Source organism: Squalius cephalus (genome assembly GCF_949319135.1).
Source record: "Squalius cephalus genome assembly, chromosome: 12".
Taxonomy (NCBI): domain Eukaryota; kingdom Metazoa; phylum Chordata; class Actinopteri; order Cypriniformes; family Leuciscidae; genus Squalius; species Squalius cephalus.
Window position 1 is genome coordinate 10,179,341 of NC_137133.1, and position 23,082 is coordinate 10,202,422.

A 23,082-nucleotide genomic window follows, 5' to 3' on the forward strand; every position below is an offset into this window, starting at 1 on the left:
TAACATATTAATTTCATATACACATGCGATTTCTTTCCCTGCTGTTTACGTTCACATACATAACTGACTGTGTTTATGTGAACTTTATGTGTATTTGATAGCATAAGCGAAATAAGACTCAAAACAGAAATAAGTTCATATTCATGCAATGCGCCGTCTGACGGTAGCTTTCTGTGCGCGTGCTTCGGATGTGTGCACTCAGAAAACCATTTATCAGAAGTTTAAACTGATACGGCATTAAAATGCATGCAAATAATAAACTTTCATGATGAGAAGAACTGCAATGTCACATGAGCGTGAGATTATAATCAAAACCAAACAGATATTTTAGTTTTTGGCAGAGTTTCTGAGGCACCAGCTGTACAGGCTCCGCCCTCTTCTGGAAAGTGGGGTGGGGAGCAGCAGCTCATTTGCATTTAAAGATACATGCTCGAAAACTGCATGTTTGTGCTTCCACTCAAAAATGGGCATTTACAACATGGTATAATAAATTATCTGTAGGGTATTTTGAGCTGAAACTTCACAGACACATTCTGGGGACATCTGAGACATTATAAATATTGTAAAAAGGAGCATAATAGGTACCCTTTAACAAGTATAAGAGTCTTTAGAAATCATACTTTGTCCAATGTCCAATTAGGTGAAAGCTAAGATTGAATAAATGTGAAAGCGTTAACTGCAGTAAATGAATATGATGGCGCTAATCATATTTAATTCATCTAATTTATTATAAATACAATAACATCAACCTATTCATTCCATGAATTCAATATTCCACAAACCATAAGGATTCATAAACATTTGCATGTCATGAAAGTTTTTCATACGTAAAAGTGCCTATGTTTTACATGCCGTCAATGCATTGTTATTGTACAGAGTCTGTGCAAATGTCGGAAGTGCTTCAGTGCTTCAAGAAACATTACGTGTGAGTAGTTTGTCTCACATGCCACCTGAAAAAGCATGTGCAGACACATCCAAAATCACACAAACAGGAAAAGGCACACCTCAGCATACCTGTACACTCAGGCAATTCACAAGATAAACCTACACATACATTAAAGCATTGGGAAGCAGAAGTCTTTTGAATGAGTAGAGCTGGACATCAGCTATTGGAAGGAGGTTGGGTGTGTTAAAATACATATTAATACACAGAGACAGTTATAAGTGATCCATTGGTAAACTGACTTCCTGAAGAGTGTAAATACTGACGATGACTATGACTGTGACAATGGCTCTATGAAAACATCCTGACCAGTCAGAAATACTGGCTCAACCAATGGCGTAAGTTTGGGGCAGGGCTATCTGTTTGCCCAGTTATTGTTTTTGCAGTACCGTTTGGTGACACTAGTGGCGCAGAAATCACAAACTACTGCTTGTAGTGTTAGTAATACTGTTCATCAAGTATTGTGCCCCTAAAAGCACACACACACACACAGAGAGAGAGAGAGAGAGAGAGAGAGAGAGAGAGAGAGAGAGATCAAGCATCTGCATACAGAACATCTGCAACAGTGCACAGAGAAGATTAATGTTTAATTCAAAGTCTAATTAAGCATCTCAAAGCACAAGAGAGAAAGGAGCGAGTGAGTGTGTGTGTGTGTGTGTGTGTGTGTGTGTGTGTGTGTGTGTGTGTGTATGTGTTGCTTGGTAAAACCTACATTATGGGGACAAAATATCCCCACAAATATAGCAATATCCTAAATCCTTGTCCTTGTGGGGGACATTTTTTGGTCCCCATTAGTAAAACAGTTAATTTTTTTTTTTTTTTTTTTTTTTAAATGTAAAAATGCAGAAAGTTTTCTTTGATAGTTAGGTTTAGGGTTAGGGTTAGGGGATAGAATATACAGTTTGTACAGTATACAAACTGGAATGTCCCCATAAAAGATGGAAACCTGTTTGTGTGTGTTGTCAAAGGAAGATGGGCAGCTTTAGCAGACATCAAACATTCAGGACCAGCGCTAACACACTGTTTATATCTGGTATTAACATTCATTTCAGGTGAACTTATCACAAGTGGTCAGTGCTAAATATATGTGTAAACACGGTCCAAAACATTTGCGATCAGTACACTCAGAGGACATAGTCAGAAACACAGTGGAGTCGACCACATTGCATTTGTCTTAAACAAAATTAAAGGACCTCATACTCACCTGTCATTAATCAACTGCACTAAAACAATGAGTTTTTTTCTGGTTATGTGCCGTTTTAAAAGGGAAAAAAGTGTATGGTTGAAAATTTTACATACACAAAAAACATGGATTGTTTTGCAATTAATAACATAGATTATGTGAAGCACAAACAAACTACAGTTAATGCATATTTGTGGTGACATTTAAATTGATATTTGGAAGCAGAGTGGTCATGAGACACATCTGTTTTGCCTAAACACTGAGACAGATGTTAATACCAGATACCAGCATATGTGTAATTGATTGCGGGGTCATTCTGGTACGATATGGTATCATTCATATCCATGCGTGAATGTCCACAACAGTGCCACAGAGAAACCTGTGAGAAATTCAACACCCGATAACAAAGAAAGACAGAAAGGAAAATATATGGATATGTAAAAAAATGAAGAGAGACAATCTGGGCAAAGAAATACACAACTTGCTGAAACTAAGAAAGAAGGCCAGCGTGTGTGAGAGAGATGAGAATAGAAGCTTTCTGTCATTATATATGATGAAGATGAATGGCCGTGCTACCGCCAGCCAGACAAACAAAAAACAGACTACAAAACGCCTCTCTCTTCTCCTTTTCAATGCATCCAAGATGGTATGTCTACCCATGAAACTCGCAAACACATACACAGGCACATAAATCATAAAGCACGGCTCATATGGTGACCCACATACACAGAGGGCGAAAGAAGAGAAACAGAAAGACCTTGTCATGTAAGATCCAAGCCAAACAAATGCATGGACAGATGGTGCAGAAAATTACCTTATATGTCTCCTTACTAATCATTCTTCTGAAGAAACCTTACTGTCCTGTTATACTCCAATTATGCTTTTCTTGAATTTACATGCTATACACACCAATATCAGCATGTTTGTGTTGTCTAGAGTCTAGACTCTAAGAGCAGAGAGGATTTGTAATGCAGTCTATTGTACTATGCTCAGCCTTCCACACACACACACACTTACATGGCACATTGTGTTTCGGCCAAAGACCCGGGATCAATATAACCAGCCTTCACCCAAACTCACTCTCACACTGAATGCAGAAGTGTCTTTTAAACAGTGCAGTGCACAATGAAGAAGCTCTTACAGTGTTTACTGCCGCGAATGAGTGTATATTTTACTCTTTTGAGGAGTGTCTTATGATTTTGACCCAAGAGAGAAGTTCAGCTTGAATGTTTTATGTGCCTTGCAGCTTTAAAAGTGTTACGCTGTTGTCAGATATCTGGTGGGCTTATGTGTGTGTGTGTGTTTGAGTACCAGTGTTTGATTTTCTAAACGGGGTGCCTATAGCAACGGTGATCTTTCTGTACGCTCAGTCTAATTGCATAAGTGTGCAAGGATAAATTACATTTTATATCTATCAAATATATTTATATTTGTCAATAAAAACACCATTTAAAATGATGCAAAAACACCTGCACTCACACACACACACACACACACATTAGGTCATGCTGCAGTGTCCCTCACTGCTTGGTAGCATCAAAACAAAACCTGCTTCAAAACAAAACGCAACCATAACCACCTCTACACCTCTAGCACAAAACTACAATAAAAAAAAGAACAATGCATTTATCCTTTTAAAAATTACAATATGATATACAATAATGGTATAGAAACTTATAGACAAAAAACAAACAACACAGATATGCATGCACAAACACATACAGGTATGCAAGCAATTTATCTTAAAAAATGGGATCAGTTGGGATTTATGCAGGTCTTGCAAATGATGTATGGACACGCGCGCGCGCACAAACACACACTTATACACACAACCAGATGCACACATTGCAGTGCTGATGGGATGGGGTACAGTGCGACTGTCCTGTATAAGACTAGAAGATGAGATGGTACATATGGGCGCAACACACCAGACACACACACACACAGGACATTGCCACAAGCCGATGTGTGTGTTACTCACAGTTCTGAGTAGAGGATGTGCAGGTTGCCCACATTGTCAGTGTAGTTTGCTGGACTGAGCCAGGGCAGAACCAACAGCAGGAGAGCCTTCATGACCCTCTCACTCCAGGGTCCTCAGTCTTGAGTCTCTCTTTCTTTTGCTATCTTTGTCTTTCTCTGGACTGAATGCAGTCTTCCCTATCCGTCTTCCTCCCTGCCCCTTCCTCCTCCACCTCTACTACAGTTCTGACCCCCCCACCCGCCTTTCTCTCAAGTAAAAAAGCTATTCTTCCTTTTCCTTTTCTTCCTGTTTCTTTGCCTTTCCACTTTTCTGTTTTCCCTTGCCTCCCTCAGGCTTTTAGCCTGGTCATCTCAGCAGTAGAGAGATCAGCAGCAGTAGAGGGAGAGGTAAAGACTGGGAGCGCTGCCAGCGGAGGAGAGCAGAGAGTGCAGGATGAAGAAAGACTCGAGAAGAAAAGGAGGCAGGAGCGGTGTCTTGAGCGGGCGCAGGTGCATGTGAGCCGAGGCAGAGAAGAAAACAGAAGGGTGAGGTAGAAGGAGAAGAGGAGGCAGAGAGCGGCGTTTGCTGGCACACCGGTCGGGTGCGATGGTTGCGTTGCGGTTTAATCTGTCCTGGGTTTCGTCCAAGTGTAAGAGGATTTACACTCACGAGCCCACATGCTGCTGTGAATGTGAGAGAGAGAGAGAGAGAGAGAGAGAGAGCGCGAGTATGTGTGAGTGTGGCAACACAGCGTCTGACTTATACTGCAGCATGCTCTACAGAGAGAGAGAGAGCTGGGGCGAACCATCTGACACGAAAGAGAGGGGAGATGCAAGCTTGGGTGGTCCATCTATCATTGTCTGTATGCCTCAAGGGTAGAGCATGTGGCAAAGACCACCCCTTCCACAGAGCATGGGTTCATTCGGCCATGAAGGGGTGTGTGTTTATATGTATGCGTATGCAGGGAATAGACATGGATGGGTGGATGTATGGATGTATGGATGGATGGATGGATGGACGGACGAATGAATGGACTGATAGATCAATGGATGAACAGATAGAAAGAGATGGATTATAGATATTAGATATATATATATCTATCTATCCATGGAAAGACATGGATATATATATATATATATATATATATACACTCACCTAAAGGATTATTAGGAACACCTGTTCAATTTCTCATTAATGCAATTATCTAATCAACCAATCACATGGTAGTTGCTTCAATGCATTTAGGGGTGTGGTCCTGGTCAAGACAATCTCCTGAACTCCAAACTGAATGTCAGAATGGGAAAGAAAGGTGATTTAAGCAATTTTGAGCGTGGCATGGTTGTTGGTGCTAGATGGGCCAGTCTGAGTATTTCACAATCTGCTCAGTTACTGGGATTTTCACGCACAACCATTTCTAGGGTTTACAAAGAATGGTGTGAAAAGGGAAAAACATCCAGTATGCGGCAGTCCTGTGGGCGAAAATGCCTTGTTGATGCTAGAGGTCAGAGGAGAATGGGCCGACTGATTCAAGCTGATAGAAGAGCAACTTTGACTGAAATAACCACTCATTACAACCGAGGTATGCAGCAAAGCATTTGTGAAGCCACAACACGCACAACCTTGAGGCGGATGGGTTACAACAGCAGAAGACCCCACCGGGTACCACTCATCTCCACTACAAATAGCAAAAAGAGGCTACAATTTGCACAAGCTCACCAAAATTGGACAGTTGAAGACTGGAAAAATGTTGCCTGGTCTGATGAGTCTCGATTTCTTTTGAGACATTCAGATGGTAGAGTCAGAATTTGGCATAAACAGAATGAGAACATGGATCCATCATGCCTTGTTACCACTGTGCAGGCTGGTGGTGGTGGTGTAATGGTGTGGGGGATGTTTTCTTGGCACACTTTAGGCCCCTTAGTGCCAATTGGGCATCGTTTAAATGCCACGGCCTACCTGAGCATTGTTTCTGACCATGTCCATCCCTTTATGACCACCATGTACCCATCCTCTGATGGCTACTTCCAGCAGGATAATGCACCATGTCACAAAGCTCGAATCATTTCAAATTGGTTTCTTGAACATGACAATGAGTTCACTGTACTAAAATGGCCCCCACAGTCACCAGATCTCAACCCAATAGAGCATCTTTGGGATGTGGTGGAACGGGAGCTTCGTGCCCTGGATGTGCATCCCACAAATCTCCATCAACTGCAAGATGCTATCCTATCAATATGGGCCAACATTTCTAAAGAATGCTTTCAGCACCTTGTTGAATCAGTGCCACGTAGAATTAAGGCAGTTCTGAAGGCGAAAGGGGGTCAAACACAGTATTAGTATGGTGTTCCTAATAATCCTTTAGGTGAGTATATATATATATATATATATATATATATATATATATATATATATATATATATATATATAAGGGGTATATAGAAAGAGCGACAGATAGCTAGAGAGTCAGACATATATCTATACAGACAGACAGACAGACAGATGAGCAACCACACTCCATTTATAGCTTGACTATTCTTCAATTATTCTCCAAACAATAACTCACAAGGTCACATAATCAGACAAAAATGGTTATGGCCTTAGATCTCCAAACTTTACAGCACTTTCAGTAAACGTATGATTTGGTGACAGTATAGCATGTGCTTTCATCAATACTGCATGTGCCCAAGGACAGCCTGAGGCGCTACACACACCCCCCCCCCCCCTCCCCAGATCTGATCCAGGATTCTAGGAAAGTCTGTCCACCGCCAAATACATGCAGACTCAAGCACATGCTTACGTGCACTGACAAAGTGCATCTAGACCCGCTTGACTGCAAACACAAAAGAAGCTGACACAGACCAACGATAGACAGACAGACAGACAGACAGACAGACAGACAGACAGACAGACAGACAGATAAGCAACCCCACTCCATTTATAGCTTGAATATCCTTCAATCATTCTCCAAGCAAACAATAACTCACAAGGTCATGCAATCAGACAAAACTAGTTTTTAAAACTAGGCTTTATAGATCCCCAAACTTTACAGCGCTTTCAATAACTGTATGATTTGGTGACAGTATAGCATGTGCTATTATCAATACTGTATGTGAGCCCAAGGACAGCCTGAGGCTCTACATACCCTCCTCTCTCCCCAGACCAAATACATGCAGACCCAAGCACACACTTTACACACAATGACAGACAAAGTGCATCTTGACTGCAAACATGAACACAAACCACCATACAGTACAATACACAAACCTATCTTTGAGCCCAAAGCACATGCAAATAACAGGCAAAGCAATCTAAAAAACATCAAAGCGTCAACCAAGGCTGACTCAATACAACAGGTCTTCTCACCACACTGTAATGAGTCACCAGTGTGAAGGAAGGCTTACAATTTAACATCACATGACCACAAAATGCTGGGAAACAAAAACAAAACAAAACAGAAGCAGCTAATACTGAAAAAATGCTATTGAGCTTACATGCATGGATTCAAGAGGAACTTTATACAAAATTTCTCTCTCTCTCTCTCTCTCTCTCTCTCTCTCTCTCTCTCTCTCTCTCTCTAGTAGTAGTTACGAATAAATGGAAGCCCATTCTTACATGGAGAGAGTCTTTGGCTGGTCCTTACAAGGGCTTGTTCCTCTGAAGTCCCGTCCCATTTTGAACGATGTCCAACTTTACAGTCCTGGATCAACTAAGACCACTGGCTTCCAGACCACATTGGAGAAAGAAGGGAGAAGAAGAGAAAGACAAAGTAAGATGAACTGACAGCCCAAGAGCCCAGTATAAAAAGAGGGAGATGTGGGAGGGGAGAAGAGGAATAGTATGGAAAGAAGCAAGTGTGGGTTTTTCGGTTGACTGGAGAAAAGGGCAAGTTGATTGTGTTTCCGTAAGTGGAATTTTAAATGAGAGGGAAACTTTCCATTAACAACAGTAACAAAATGCAATTAATTTCATTTGAGCCCTCAGGCTTGTGGAGCACTAATGATTCAGAAACAGTCCACAGGACCGACAGAGACTCCACCATCCTAAAAATGGTAAGAGTGAGGGAGAGATCCAATAAAAAGCATTAGTTAGCATAACGTCCCCAAAGGCACTGAGGAGGAAGATATCTTAGTCGGTTAAACAGAGGTCACTTTGGGGTTGCTACCTCTGAGGAGCGGAGAACAAAATAATCCTCTAACCAAATAAACAAACAAATGCATACACACAGACGGAGATGTGCTCGACACATGTCTTCTATTGAGGCGAATCACTGACAAGAGGCTTTTATGAATGACAATGAATAAAGAGCTGCTTATGAATGCCAATGAGAAGATGAACTGTGAATTCAATACATCAGTCACTTTCAGCAATTCAACTTTCTTATACAGTTCCATACCTTGAACTGTGCTTTTCCAAACCTTCAAATTCCCTTTAAATAAAGCCATCTAAAAATGAGTCCTTACTGAAAATGTCCTTTAAATCTCAAGACTGAATGTCTGGATCAATATATAGGCTGGTCCTGGAAACTGAACAACATTCTTTTTAACCAATAGGGTTTGGTTTTGGCTTAGGCTTAGAGATGGGGATAGGGGTTTGAACATCATATTTATCACCCTTACCACTATTTTTTATCATGATTCCAAGCATTAAGATGCGGTCACACTTACAGTTGCTTGGCGAAATTTCACAGGCGATATCTAGTCATTTCAACGGGAATCGGTGTGATGAAGAATTTTGCCAGATAAACTTCCAGTGGCTAATAATTTTCCCTACTCAAATCTCCAGGCAGACTCGTAACTTACCAAGAAAGCAAAACAGAAGATCCACAATGGACAATTGTAAAATGATCAATAAAAAGAGGCTATTTGGAAAGTGGTTATTTAGGGTTGGTTTGTTTGCTTGCTGGAAAAATAGCTTTGGATCTTCATTTCAACGTCATTATTCCCATATTTCATTCATGGCATTTTGTATCATCTAGACCCGCTTTCTATAACCTGTGAATTTTTTCCCGGCAATGATAAATGTGACCGCACCTTTAAGGCAGGGTTTCAGGAATGTAGAAAGATCTGGAAATTGGCAGAAACTTAGCAGCTTGGTTCATGAATACGAATGAAGTAACATTACTTAACTACTGGCCCTAATTGATTTGCTGAAAAGCAAAAGGTGTTTTCCATAGTAAGATGGCTGCTCACTGTTTGCGTCAATGCAACAGTTTGGCTTCTGCTGGCTACAGTTTCTTTTTTTCATACTGCTACCAGGTAAAATAAAACTATTCTCGAAAACAGTTATAATGGTTGCTACGACCCTGGTAGTATTAGGGTGATAGTTGTTTGAAAGCAATATTGCTCCAGGACCAACAAAAGATGCGGGTCCATGTCCTACTTGGCTAAATTGCATTGTGCATCTTCCAAACCTGTGTACCACCATCCTAAATTTTATTTACGAAGCTCAAATCTTGTTAAGACCGAGGGTGATTTTCTCACCGGCTCCTGATGTGTCCCTCCATTTCTCCCCGCGACAGCACTTCAGTGCAGTGTTCGGTAAAGGGACAGGACACCATCAGTTTATCCAGCAGCTTGTGCACCAGCAGGCTGGACTTTCGGCAGGTCTGCAGCATCAGCGGAGTGCGATCCACCGGGCAGAAGTCACTCTCCAGTAGGAAGTTTGTCAAACACTCTTGGCAGTAGGTGTGCCCACACGGGGTGTCCAGGGGCCGGATCAAAGGCTGAAGGCAGATGTGGCACATGAGGTCATCGTCCACCTCCTCTTTGTAGGTATATTCGTGGTTCTCCTCTTGTAGGTGGCGTTGTCCACAGACATGGCATAGGTCAGGAGGAGGGGAGGTGGGACTGACTCCTGTTGCACCGCAAACAGGCATCGCCACAGCACCCGCCTCTTCCTGATCACTCATTGCGTAAAGGTAGGTATGGTGTAAAAGGTTGAAGCGTTACTGATTCGTCGTAGTTTTGTTGCGTCAGGTTGCGTTTTGAGCCATCCACCTGTAGGATCACAAAAAAAAAAAAAAAGGAACTGTCATTTATTGCAAATAGGTGTGTCCACATGATAATCTTGTTGGCTGTGTTTGCTGGAAAGGCAGGTCGCACACACCCAAAGACGCAGTTTAGCAAAAAGAGGCCAGCAGAAATGATTTTTAACTTTCTGTCTATTCCTCATCGCTCTTACTCTATTTTTAATTCCCTGAGTTGGCAGAAGGATGAATATCAAACTGATCCAAATCTCATTTAATATTCCACTGGCAACAGAAATATCAATATTGCACCTGAGATTCTTAATAAACCCAGTTGGAGAAGAAGAGAAAGATATAATTGAAAGTTATACAGTGGAAGTTTTTAGCATGGTCACAGAGAGAACAGCCATTTTGCTAGCATTATTCTGGATGTTTCCAGAACCTTAAGTATTGACATTTAGCAGCTGTTTCTGAACTTGAATTGTATCCATAACAACCTCAGTAGGGCAATAATGCCGTCATTTAGTAGTAAATTGTTTGTGTGTGTGTGTTTGTATGTGGCACATGTAGTTCACATACAAAATTAGCTTTTGTTTTAAAGGGATAGTTCACCCTCAAGTGACTATTTTGTATTATTTACTCACCTTCATGTCACACTAAACATGTAACTTCATTTTGTTTTTCTATGAAACATGAAAGTGGACTACTGTTATGATATCTTTATGGTGTTTTATTGTAATTTTTTTAGCTTAACAGCCGTTTCTCTCTATAAACTGTCATTTTATGCTAAATGAATAAATGTTCCACAGGGAAAATAACAGCATTCTGGTTTGGAACAACATGCTGGTGAGGAATACAATTTTAAACGTTATCTTGTAAAAGAAGTCCTGTGGTCAGGAAGTCCTTGCTTAAGACTGAGTGCGTCATTACACCTGTTGTAGCACACACAACCAATTCACACAGGATAGTTTGTTCGGTTACAATGGGAGTGTGATATTATTACAGCCATAACATTTTGTTTGGGGTGTCTCACCGAGTACAATCTCTCCTCTGAATACATTTAGTGTACACTCCATCTTTCTGTGTGTTTCAATATGGCTTGTCTGATTTTGTGAAGTCACCCACTGCTGATTTGAAGAGGAAACCCTTGAACGACAGTGAACCGCAGGTGAATGCATGAGAATAGCTTTATTGTCTACCACCTTGTAATCTGATCTGAGCTTAGCCAAGAACTATATAAGGACACGCACACACTCCCACCCATAAAGGAGTGTGCCCAAGGACACAGTTTTACCTAGCAACCCTGTGTTCTCCGTAAATCATCATCTCTTTAATGATCCTTCAGAGTGACGATATGGCTTGAATATGCTACTGCGTTGTATTAAACACACACAAACACACACACACACACACACACACACACACACACACACACACACACACACACACACACACACACACACACACACACACACACACACACACAATAACTTTTACCCTGCGGCTCTTATTCAATTTTCCATTTTCTTTTGTATTCCCGCATTCAAAGGCACTTCTATTAAAAAATCCATTGTCCTAAACAAACAGAATGACAGGACGTAATAGTTGCTTGTTTCATTTCACTCTCCTTTCTTCAACTCTGTCTCTTTCTCTCATATTTTCTCTAGGGAAGTAACATTGTTTCTCAAGTGACCTTTGATCCAGAGGAAGGCAATGGTAAGTGTAGAGAGTGTTAATGACATTCAACTGCACAATCAAGCATACACAAGTTACACACACACACATACACAGCATTTTTTTTTATCTTAAATCCAGTGGGATCAGTGTTTAATGACTGAAAATGCTGAAAATGTCCTTCAATAAATGGTTTCATGGAAGAATACACACAGATACACAGAATGTTTGATCATGGTGTAATGTTGTGCCTAATCAACCATTTCTTTAAAAGCTCCAGTTAAAAATTGTCTTGTGTGTTGTGTGTCAGCATTTTTATATCATTCAGCACAGACAAACATATACTTTACCATCACGAAAAGTGCACAGTAATGCACCACTGAAGGAATTAATGCAAACGCAGTAACAAAAAAATATAAAGTGGGACCTAAAAGTCTGAGACCACTGTTGTGAAAATGCGTCCATATGGCATTTTTTCCTAATAAAATCTCAGCTCTGTGATTCCACCTGTGTTTCTGACATAATAGAATGAAGGCAGCAGGGTGGATCTCTCACTCTCAAGCCTGCTGTGGATCTGTCTTTGACTTCACCACACTTTGTTCAGACATGTTTGAGCAGAAAATTCCACCGCATACCTGAATCTCTGGATGCTTTCATTACAGCCTGAACCCCGAATGAAGAGTTATAGAACATATAAGTGCTGATTGGTGTGTTTATGTTTTAGCAATAAATATTAAATGAATATCAAGAATTATATCTATAGAAAATGTATACAATTTATAACAAAAAATATTTTAAATTTATTAATTTAGAAAAGGTATTAAAAATAAGAGAGTTGGTGATGTATTTTATTTTAAATTAATTTAATATATTGTTTGTAAAATCTATTTGGTAACAGGGTTTAATGGTTACGTAACAGGCCCTAACAAGGAGCCTTGAGGCTCCCCTTTGATTAAACATTCAACTGTTGAATCATATAGCTAATGAATAATGCAATAAAACCATACAATGATTAATGCAAATATAATAACTATTCAGTGGAAATTATGGATATAAATGAGCACAGCCACACACAAAAAAATAATACTCACAAGATGACAGAATTGGGTGTTCTAAGTAAGTGAGTGCGTTAAGAAAATTATTTTAAAAAAAGAAGACGACATCTCAAAAAAGACATTAAGGAAAACATCAGTCCATTTGAGAAATGAGGCTACATGTTTCTGGTATGTCGGAGAGGATCATTAGAATTCACACCAAAGAGTCTTCCAGTGTAGCTTGGGGAGAGTTACGTAAGTGTTCATATGTAAATGTATAGTTCACCCCCACCCTTTGGATTTCTGTACCAACCCCTCTTCCTCTTCAACACCCCTTTCTTCCAACACGCTTTCATTCTGTTCCTTTAGGCTCTTTTCTCAGTTACCCTATATATTTTTTTTCACCGATGATATTCATCATGTTATATACAATGGGGTTTAAAAATAAGTATTTTATTGGTATAATACATTTTTTAGGCCTATATTTATTATTGAATCACAAAATATATGATTATGTATATAAACAATATATATAGATAGATAGATAGATAGATAGATAGATAGATAGATAGATAGATAGATAGATATTGTTTCAGTATACTTTTTTAATAATAAAATTATAAATTACAATTATGGATACATTTCTATCTAGGAGATTACTATCATTTTGTATATACATATCATATCACACCTACCATATACAGTAAAATTCAATAGAGGTAGTGAGATCACAATTTCCCATTTTCAGCTTAACACACACACACACGCATGCACACACACACACACACACACACACACACACACACACACACACACACACACACACACACACACACACACACACACACACACACACACACACACAGACACAGACACAGACACAGACACACACACACACACACACACACACACACAAGCAGCACCCATACTGACAGGTGACATGCTGCTGGTTTTCCCTGCTAAACAGCTGGTGGTCAAAACTGCTGATACAAACTAGCTCTAACCAGAGAATAATGATGATGATGATCAATCTGAGTTAACAGTGTTTACACTACAAATATATGAACACCTGCACCATGCTCACACACATGCCTCCATGTGCACAAACACACTCACACGTTTACACAGGCATTATGACTTCAAAGGATTCATGTTGGTTTCTACACAAAGAAAGTTTCTCCACAGCTGTGCTGAGTCAACAAGTACAAGCTTATCGAACTAAAATCAGTATCAGGTGAAAGTTACGAGCAAAATGCGCTGAGTAAATACATACTAGTTCTCAAGCTTACCTGAACAGGTAATCCAACCGCTCCGGCAGAGGGAAAATGAGAAGGGGAGAGTGAATGAGAGAAAGTAAAAGAGAAAATAAAAGGACTTTGTCCCAGTGGCCACAAGTTAAAAATCTGCCTGATGTCTGGTATTAGGTGGGCTCTGGTATGCTCTGCTAGTTGTCCTGGTGGTCTTCAAGAGATTATTTCAGTCCAGGGCCCCCCGGCCATCCTATCATGCTCCGGGACGCCAACTAATGACGCACACATGCACACACCTGATACAGGAAGTGAGAGAGAAGAGGCAGAGTTAAAACAGTAGGCAGGTAAACAAGAGAACTGCCCCAACCTGCTCCGGTGGGGCTGGGAACTGGTTATACACACACACGCACACACACACACACACACAAAGTATAACTGTATATCTATAATGTATAAATAAATACATTAGATTATGTGTACACTAAACAATACCAAAAAAATGGATAAGAAATACAATCTATTACAACATACAAAAAAGGTAAATGCACCCACACAAAACCGAATGCACTGGCAGCGTGTGGCAAGCTGTGACATGCCCCTGAGAAATCCTTGTACATAAACCCAAACAAAGTGCTTTAGGAACCCTTAACACTTCAATAAAGCTGTTTTTCACTATCCAGAGGCACACACCCATCCAACGACACCAGGCAGAGAAGAACTGCTGTTTTTTTTCTTGTGATGTGATGATTTGGTTAGGATGTTTGTGTGGATGGGGGTTACCTGCACAAAACCGCCTATAGATATTAATTTGTCTATGCTTGCTGTAGTTTTAATTTCTCAAGAAACAGTGTCATAATGCGCGTGCGTGTATGAGCTTGTGTGATTAAGACAAGCAGTTTTACCGCTCATCCTCTCTTCCTAAGAAACATGAGCATGATCAATTCACAATTCTATTGTGAGATTTGTTCCAATATTTTTCTTCAGCTGCCGAAAGTTTTGATGAAAAAGTTAGTTTTCGTAATAATAAAAAACATATCCTAAAAAACAACTAAATCTGAGAGTTATAGTAAACAAATTTGACCATAACATGCTAAGATAACATGACAGATAAGCACATAATACAAATATGTATTCATACAAATCAGACACACAATACACAAGGAAATCACCTAATTACTGGGACTTTAATTTTTTTGTTGTTCCTAATAAGTCAAATGGAGTTTGAAGTGAGTTTAGTCCAGTTTTTAGAAAGGGAAAAATGGGTTAAAATGTAAAAAATACTACAATTGTTCATTTTTAATATTATTATAGTAAAAACTATTGTCTTTCAACCTAAAACAGTGAATAAAATTGGCATAATCAAATATTTAAGAGCCGAGGTCAAACCAATATTTTACCTCTATTGTTTGTTGGTCAAAATTTAACATGAATAACAGCTACCATACAGTATTTTATTCCGGAAATTAAATAAAAATGTTAAAAATTTTGCAATTGCCAGTTTTGCATGTTATTCCACATCAAAAGAATCAATTGCCAGGTCTATTTTTTTATTTTTTTCAGTTTGGAATGAAGTCAATTGAGGTGGAATGCACTGCATGTTCAGATCTGCACCTGGGCCCCAGTTTTCACATTGAATATCAGCAGGTCTAACAGTAAATATACAGAATTTAAATTTTCTGAAAATATAAATTATTACAGCAGTGGTGAACTCTTCTATATATGGGCATAACTGGTTCCCAAATAAACTAATACACATAATTCCCTTTTATTCTCATTTATCTATTTTCAAATATTTTCAATCTATTTTCAGCTACTTCTCGAAATTCAGAGAACTCCATTTTCAATGTCAGATTCATCAGCAAATTAAATTTTTATTTGTACCTGGTGGGTTTCAAGAAGTCATTGCCAAATGTCATTGCCAAAGTTATTAAACATGAAAAGACGGTCTGATTCCTCCAAATAGGCTTACTGTATATCCATATCCGTAGCTGAAATGAATCAGAAAGAACCAGAGGGTGTTTTTGAACTACATGCAATTGCATGTTTAAATGAGACATTTATGTTTGTGTCATGTTGTAAATATTTAGACAGTTACTGGTATCTAAATCATGCGAGATAGATCACAAGTTCAAATTCTGTAATTACTGTAAGTGTTTCGCTTTATAGCATATTTGTTTGTTGGAAGTTTGACACAAATTGTAAATATTACACTAAAAAATGACACTATTGGTTTGAGACTTCTGGCTACACTACTGCTTTAGCATAATATCAAGTGAAACCAAATCCTAGACCAAATCCCAAATTCCAGACTCCTAACCCAGGCAAACCAGAGAAACCAGAGAAAACAGAGGAAGACTGAAGGGATGGCAAAGATTGTGGTTTTTCCACATTCACAAAATGCACTGAAATAATGAAAAGATAGCTTATTGTGATGATAAGAGCAACAGTGGAGTGTAAGAGATATTAGAACAAAGCAGGCAATCAATCAGCTCTGACAGCTGTACAGGAGCCTATAACTGACCAGATGTTTACAGAGCTGTCTGCTTTGATTAATGTGAAATCAATGGAGTACTTTAATCCATTTATTCTGAAATTTGATTCTGGATTATGTAATGCTGCTTTTATGTACTCTATTTTTTTCAGATAATGCACCTAATGCTCTTATGCTCACCAAGGCTGCATTTATTTGATCAAATAATACAGTAATATTGTTAAATATTACTACAATTTAAATATTTTCTATTTGATATGTAATTTATTCCTGTGACGACAACGCTGAATTCTCAGCATCATTACTCCAGTGTTCAGTGTCACATGAAAGCATTCTGATATGCAGAGGAGACTGTTCTTATTATTATTTATCAAATTTGTAAATAGTTTTACTGTTTAATATTTTAGTGGGATCCATGATGCATTTTTTTCAGGATTCTTTGATTAATAGAAAGTTCAAAAGAACAGCATGTATTTGAAATGGAAATCTTTTTTAACATTATAAATGTCTTGCATCCTGTATTAATGTTTTCATTTCTCTAAAAAAAAATGCCATTTTCTTGTTTTATGGGGACTTTCCATAGATATAATGATTTTTATACTGTACAAACGGTATATTATATCATCTTACACTACCCCTACCCCATCACAGAAAACATTCAGCATTTTTACATTTTTAAAAAACATTTATAAGCTGTTTTCCTCACTGGGACCAGAAAATGTCCTTTTGAAAAAAGACTGATTGATTTTGTCCCCATAATGTGGGGTTTACCAGGCCACACACACACACAAACAAACTGCCATATGTGATTTACGGGGACTCTCCATACAGGCTTTATGGTTTTCATACTATACAAACTGTATATTCAATCCCCCCTAAACCTACCCATCACAGAAAACTTGCAGTTTTTTTGAATGATAATAAAACACTGTTTAGTATGTTTTGAAGCCATTTGGTTTACGAGGACACAGGAAGGTTATAATACTCATGTCATTATACATATTTGTGTCCTCATAAACCATGCCAGATCACGCACACGCACGCAAACACAGACTTGACAGCACATCCAGGCCAACTTCATTTGGTATGCTGTTTTATCCCATTAAAAAATGTATAAGCGTGTTTGAGTGTACAATAAAATCCGCTTTTATGGATAAATCACTGCAGATTGTGTTTTAGTGGTCAACTTAATATCCACTTTCTCCAAATCAACTAAACCAGTTGGATAAGACTTCTGAGAATCAGATCATCCAGTAACTCTCAGAGCGTTGTTATTGACACCAGCTGCGCATTTGCATACTTTTCTATGTATGTGTATCATTATATTATAATGATGAAAAAGCTCATGCAGCTAAACTATTACAGTACAACACACACACACACACACACACACACACACACACACACACACACACACACACACACACACACACACACACACACACACACACACACACACACACACACACACACACACACACACTCAAGGTGACTTTATGCTTTAATAAAACACACACACACACAAACACACACACCTTCCCATGATGCAGTGTGGTGACCTGCTGTCACCCTCATCATCCTCTCACTGACCCCCCTGCAGAGAATGAGAGGTGACACACACACACACACACACACACACACACACACACACACACACACACACACACACACACACACACACACACACACACACACACACACACACAAACTGAGAGCTGCTGTGAGAACTCAGCATGAGGCACCTTTCTTTTCTGTTTTACTCTTCTACTCATTCTATATCTTCTGCAGTCTTACAGAAAGTAGTTTGTACTCTTTAATTTACGTCCACTCGTTTATCTCTTGCATTATTTCTCACATTTTTCTCACTCATTCTTTAAACTTAATTTCTCCATTCTCTTCAACCCTATATCCTTATTTGTCTCAGGGCCTCAGACTGTTACTTGTCTGATTCTATTAATTGGGTAAATGACACAATGCTCCCCCCACCCCCATATTTATTCATTTATTCACATATGCAAAAACTAAAGGATATTAAAAAAATAAATAATTAAAAAGGTAAACTAACTAACTAACTTACTATTTATATTAAACTATTTATAGTAATTACTTAATTAATTAGACAGAGGCACTGAAAAAAAAAAAAAAAAAAAGGATGCAGAAGAGAGGGATAAAAAGTAAGTATCCACTAGTCTGAATGGGTCTGACAGAGGCTAGGCTCCAAATCTGATTCATATCAAATTCTAAATCAGTCTGGGTGCAGGCTATATCTAGTTCAGTTTCAGTCTAATCCAGTTCACAAATCCCAGTGTGAGTTTGGAAGTTAAAAAGCTTTCTAAAGTGTTAGCTGGCGCAGACAGTGCAGTCTGCCCTCAGCTGCCCACCCTCCTTTCTCCCCCACTTTTTCTATTACGAAGTCTGGAACTACTTGGCTTTCCCACAAGATTCTGACACAAAAGCCTTACAAAAAGTTTCCAAACTTTTCAAGAAACACTCCCTCGCCTCCTTCCCCAGTGACTCTGGATGTGAAAGGGCAGCCATTGCGCTCTCTGCTTCATACAGCATACATATTTCATAGCTGAAATGCTAATGTCACTGTGCATATGAATATGCAAGAGGAAGAGTTTGAGAAGAAGGTCAGCGAACAGACTGTACATGGTGATGAGACAAGCCAATCATTTAGCCCAAAAATATGAATTTGTGTGTATGTTTGTGACAGCACTTCTGACAAAGTTCAGTGGAGATATGGGAACCTCTCTGCTCTGACTGGGAGTATAAGTTATGCTTTGCTTGATTTGGCAAATGTGTCTCGCTTGAATCATTTAAACATAATAAGGCTGTTAACTCAGCGTGTCCTGAGTTAACAGGCTGCCGTGATCTTTGTCAATGTCCTTGGTAATCTCCAAATGAGCACAACCACTTAAACAACTGTACCTGGGTTAAATAAGGCTATCCAAGATAAAGCAAATCAAAACTATTATAAAGAAAACTATTTTCGAAAATGTTTTTAACTCTATTTTCATTTTAAATTTAAATAGAAAATGTAAATATTTAAATAATAATAATATAGCCTAGATATCTTTTATTTATTTATTTTTATTTTTATGTGTGTGTGAAATATTACGTTTTCCGGAATTACACCACATGATATTTTACAGCTTAAACTAACCTTGCCTGCAATAAGAAGGTCAAACACTATTCAAATTATAATGAGGAGTGAAAAAAAATTATGTATTTCTAAGAAAAAATATAGTAAGGAATTCTTCCACATTACTTAAGCTAATTTTTCAAGAATTCTATTCTTATAATGACACCTTTTTTTGTTCATTACGATATCACAACATAACATAGCTTTATTTATTTGTTTATTAATTTAGTGTTTACTTAACAGGGACAATACAGAACATAAAACATTATTGCACAGGACTGAGCAACAGATGCTCTATATATATAATTAGCAGCACTTGTCCCTGGTTAGGCTTTAACTAAGAACCTAAGATGAACGACAAAAATATCAAAATTTATTTAAATTTAGAAATTAACAACATGTTTATTATACAAGAGGCATTCAAGTCATTGTATGTATTGCATATTTTTATGTGTTAATAATATTTTTTTTTTACAGTTTTTCTCGATTGCTTAAACACATTTCTTGAAACTATGCCTCGTATTCTCAAAACTATAAACACAAATCGATAACGTCTCACCCAATTCCCCAAACATCCTATTTTCAGGTCAAAATGAAGCTCTACACTCAAAACCATTCACTCTTGCTGAAAAAACAAACTTTGCCCTCAAACAGGACACACAAGCCCTCAAAATCACACACACTACAACATAGTCTAAGACACTGGTGCAATAAATTCAAAACAACATTTCCAAAACTGGTAAGTTATGTTGCTTGTGGTTCCCCCATCACAAACCTTTTCACATGATGAACACAAAAGACACAACCAGTGGATACACTGGCACATTTTTATTCATACACAGAAAACACACACACAAAAACTTTTTTTTTTCCTGTTTTACTCTTTTTTTTTTTCTTTTTTTTTTTACTCTTTTTTTTTTACTCTCTCCTCGAATTTTTTTTTTTTATATTTACTTCCAGTAAGATGTGTGTGACCATCATATGACAGTAAAAGAGCACACACAAACCTTATTCTAATATGGAATTGTATTGGAATGGTAAAGAGTGTTGGTCGTGACAGGAGGGCCTCCACTCAAGGACACAATATGATGGACACGTCTAAGAATGTTCCACATATGGTTGAAATACCATCATTTGCCTAGAAAGATAACATTCTGTGAGTCAAGACTATAAAGGAGAAAGGATGCCTTCACTGTCACACTCTGCAGCCACTCTGTGTGACTGTACGACTGCTGGCCTTTTCTTGCAAGAAAATACACCTCATCATAGACTATTGGAAATGTTTGTCTCTTATTCAGTGATAGAATTTTGTTTGCCACCACACCTCCCTGGCGGTAAAGCGACTCAAATTTGGCCTTACTCGTAGCCCAGCCTCCCTCATAGTCATACCATTGACAAAGACATGGGCAACTAGAGTGGCTTGAATTTCATCTGAGACTGCTTGTCTTCTTGTCCTTGCCCTTCCTCCTCCTCATTCTTATCCCTCTTCCTTCATGTCTTTCTGGATCCATTGTTCCAAAACTCAATAAACTGATTTGGGCCCTTTTATATATCTATTGAAGGTTCTGATTGATGTGTGTTACATTTTGACTCTTAGTGTTTCCACCTGGGTAATTGTGTGCTAACTGAGCTGAAGCTGTGCTGACTTGAGTGAACAATATTGAATGCTAGTGCTTTCTAAATGACAATATGGTGTAGGCAATGAGAAATGAAGGGATTTGTGTCTAGAGTTTTGCAGTGACAGTTCAACAAATCTGACTCATGTGTCAAAACAGGGAATAGTGTTTATAGTTTAGTGAAATGGGTGTGCTTTTTGATAAATGGCGTTATGGTTTTGAAATTTTAGTTCAAAAGCCTGGTTATAGTGTTTAAGCAATCGAGAAAAACTGTAATAAATGTAATATATACAGATAAATAATGAGCATCATGTCACATTTCATGCCTCAAGCACAGCCAATCACAAACCACAGCCGCTTCTCACCAATCAGCTATTAAAAGTCCAGAAATCAGAGGGAAGGGATAAGAGAGTCAGAGCTATTTCTGAAAGTCCAGAGGAACACAGCACACCACAATCCATCAGAAGGTGCAAAGTAATTCGTTCAGTAATCCAGTAGTCCATCATCACAGCCGAGCAACTATTACAGCTTAGAATGACCAAGGTGTACCAGAGGCACCTTAAGGGAATGGAACAGGTGTTAATGGGAACTCATCAAATCAATATTTCTCTCTTTTACCACTTTTCCACCAAAATGGTGCTGGTTTGTGAACCTCAATCAGAACCAGCTTGCTGACTTGAGAGCCGTTAAATGACGTAACCGTCTACCCTATTACAAAACTTGAATGCAAATATAAACATGCCACACAATGATCTTACAATTTTTAAGAAGCTATTATGATTTGATTTAGTATTTGTATTCAGCATCACAAGTTTGAGGTAATGATCAGAAGAATTAACAAAATTCATAGCAATTAGTTACACATGATGCATTCACACATACTGTATGATTACATTTAAATAAAATAACTTTAGTTTCATGAGCTCCTTTGCCAACCTTTAAGCTAATAAGGTTAAGTGTATTTGGCTTGCTGTCCGCAGCGGAGGGGCTCGAGGAAGCAGCTTCAACTCGAGCTTAGATATACCCTCCACTGAGACTAATGCTTGGATGATGAGTATGCAAGATGCCTAAATTATGTTGGTGTAGTTGGAGAGGTGGAGGGATGCCAAAACAGCTGATGCCAGAGCAAGGTGAGTGGCTGCTTATATGTTCTGATGGTTAAACATCACCAAATGTTAGTGGTTCCTGCTGACACCTGTAGATTTTAGGACACAATGCAGTCAATATTTTAATTTCTGAACTATATTTTCTGTGATGGAAACATGCATGATGGCACCTTGTCGGTGGAAACAGCCATTTATTTCCCTCTTTGCGTCTCTTCCATTCACGGTATCCCCTTACACATGTGGGGACATGCTGATAAGTGATTTTCTCACATATTTTCTGGTGTGCGGAGGTGAAAACTGATGGAATCAGGGCAGGGAACTCTTCCAGTCCCCCTCCCAGCATCACAGAGCTGACATCCCTCAGCTGGCATCAAAAGCTTCAGGCTCACATGTATGCAGACATGTGCTCTTGCACGTATCCCTCTCACCCACACTCCCAAGCATCCAGTCATCCAGTTATTACTAAACTGTGAAGAAGCTTTAATTATTCTATTAGTCTGTGAAAAATGTATCCATGCTTTTAATAGTGTCTCTTGCTGTTCTAGGCAGCCATATATAATGATATTAATCAAGCCCTCTCACTGTAATGGTTGAGAGTTTGTAATACTCCTAATGGCAAAAATGGACTAAATATATACTTGCATACAAAATAATACAGACTTAAAACACACACACTCATATTCAAACATAATGAACTTTTAATTTTTTTGGCAAA

General features: G+C 38.6%; 1 protein-coding gene across 5 annotated transcripts in view; it reads right to left on the reverse strand.

Moving 5' to 3' along the window:
* lnx1 (ligand of numb-protein X 1) overlaps nt 1-14,309 on the reverse strand; it is a 42,259-nt gene extending 27,950 nt beyond the window's left edge. For 2 of the 5 annotated variants that reach the window (XM_079888336.1, XM_079888335.1), the window contains exons 1-2: nt 14,049-14,309; nt 9,567-10,082 (exon numbers count right to left, since the gene is read on the reverse strand). In XM_079888336.1, the coding sequence (XP_079744462.1) occupies nt 9,567-9,994 (428 nt within the window). In that variant the 5' untranslated portion in view covers nt 9,995-10,082; nt 14,049-14,309. Of the gene's footprint in view, nt 1-4,107; nt 4,838-7,698; nt 7,801-9,566; nt 10,083-14,048 lie in introns of those variants that run through there. The other 3 variants (XM_079888339.1, XM_079888338.1, XM_079888337.1) reach the window with 3 other exon arrangements.
* Nucleotides 14,310-23,082: the final 8,773 nt, after the last annotated feature.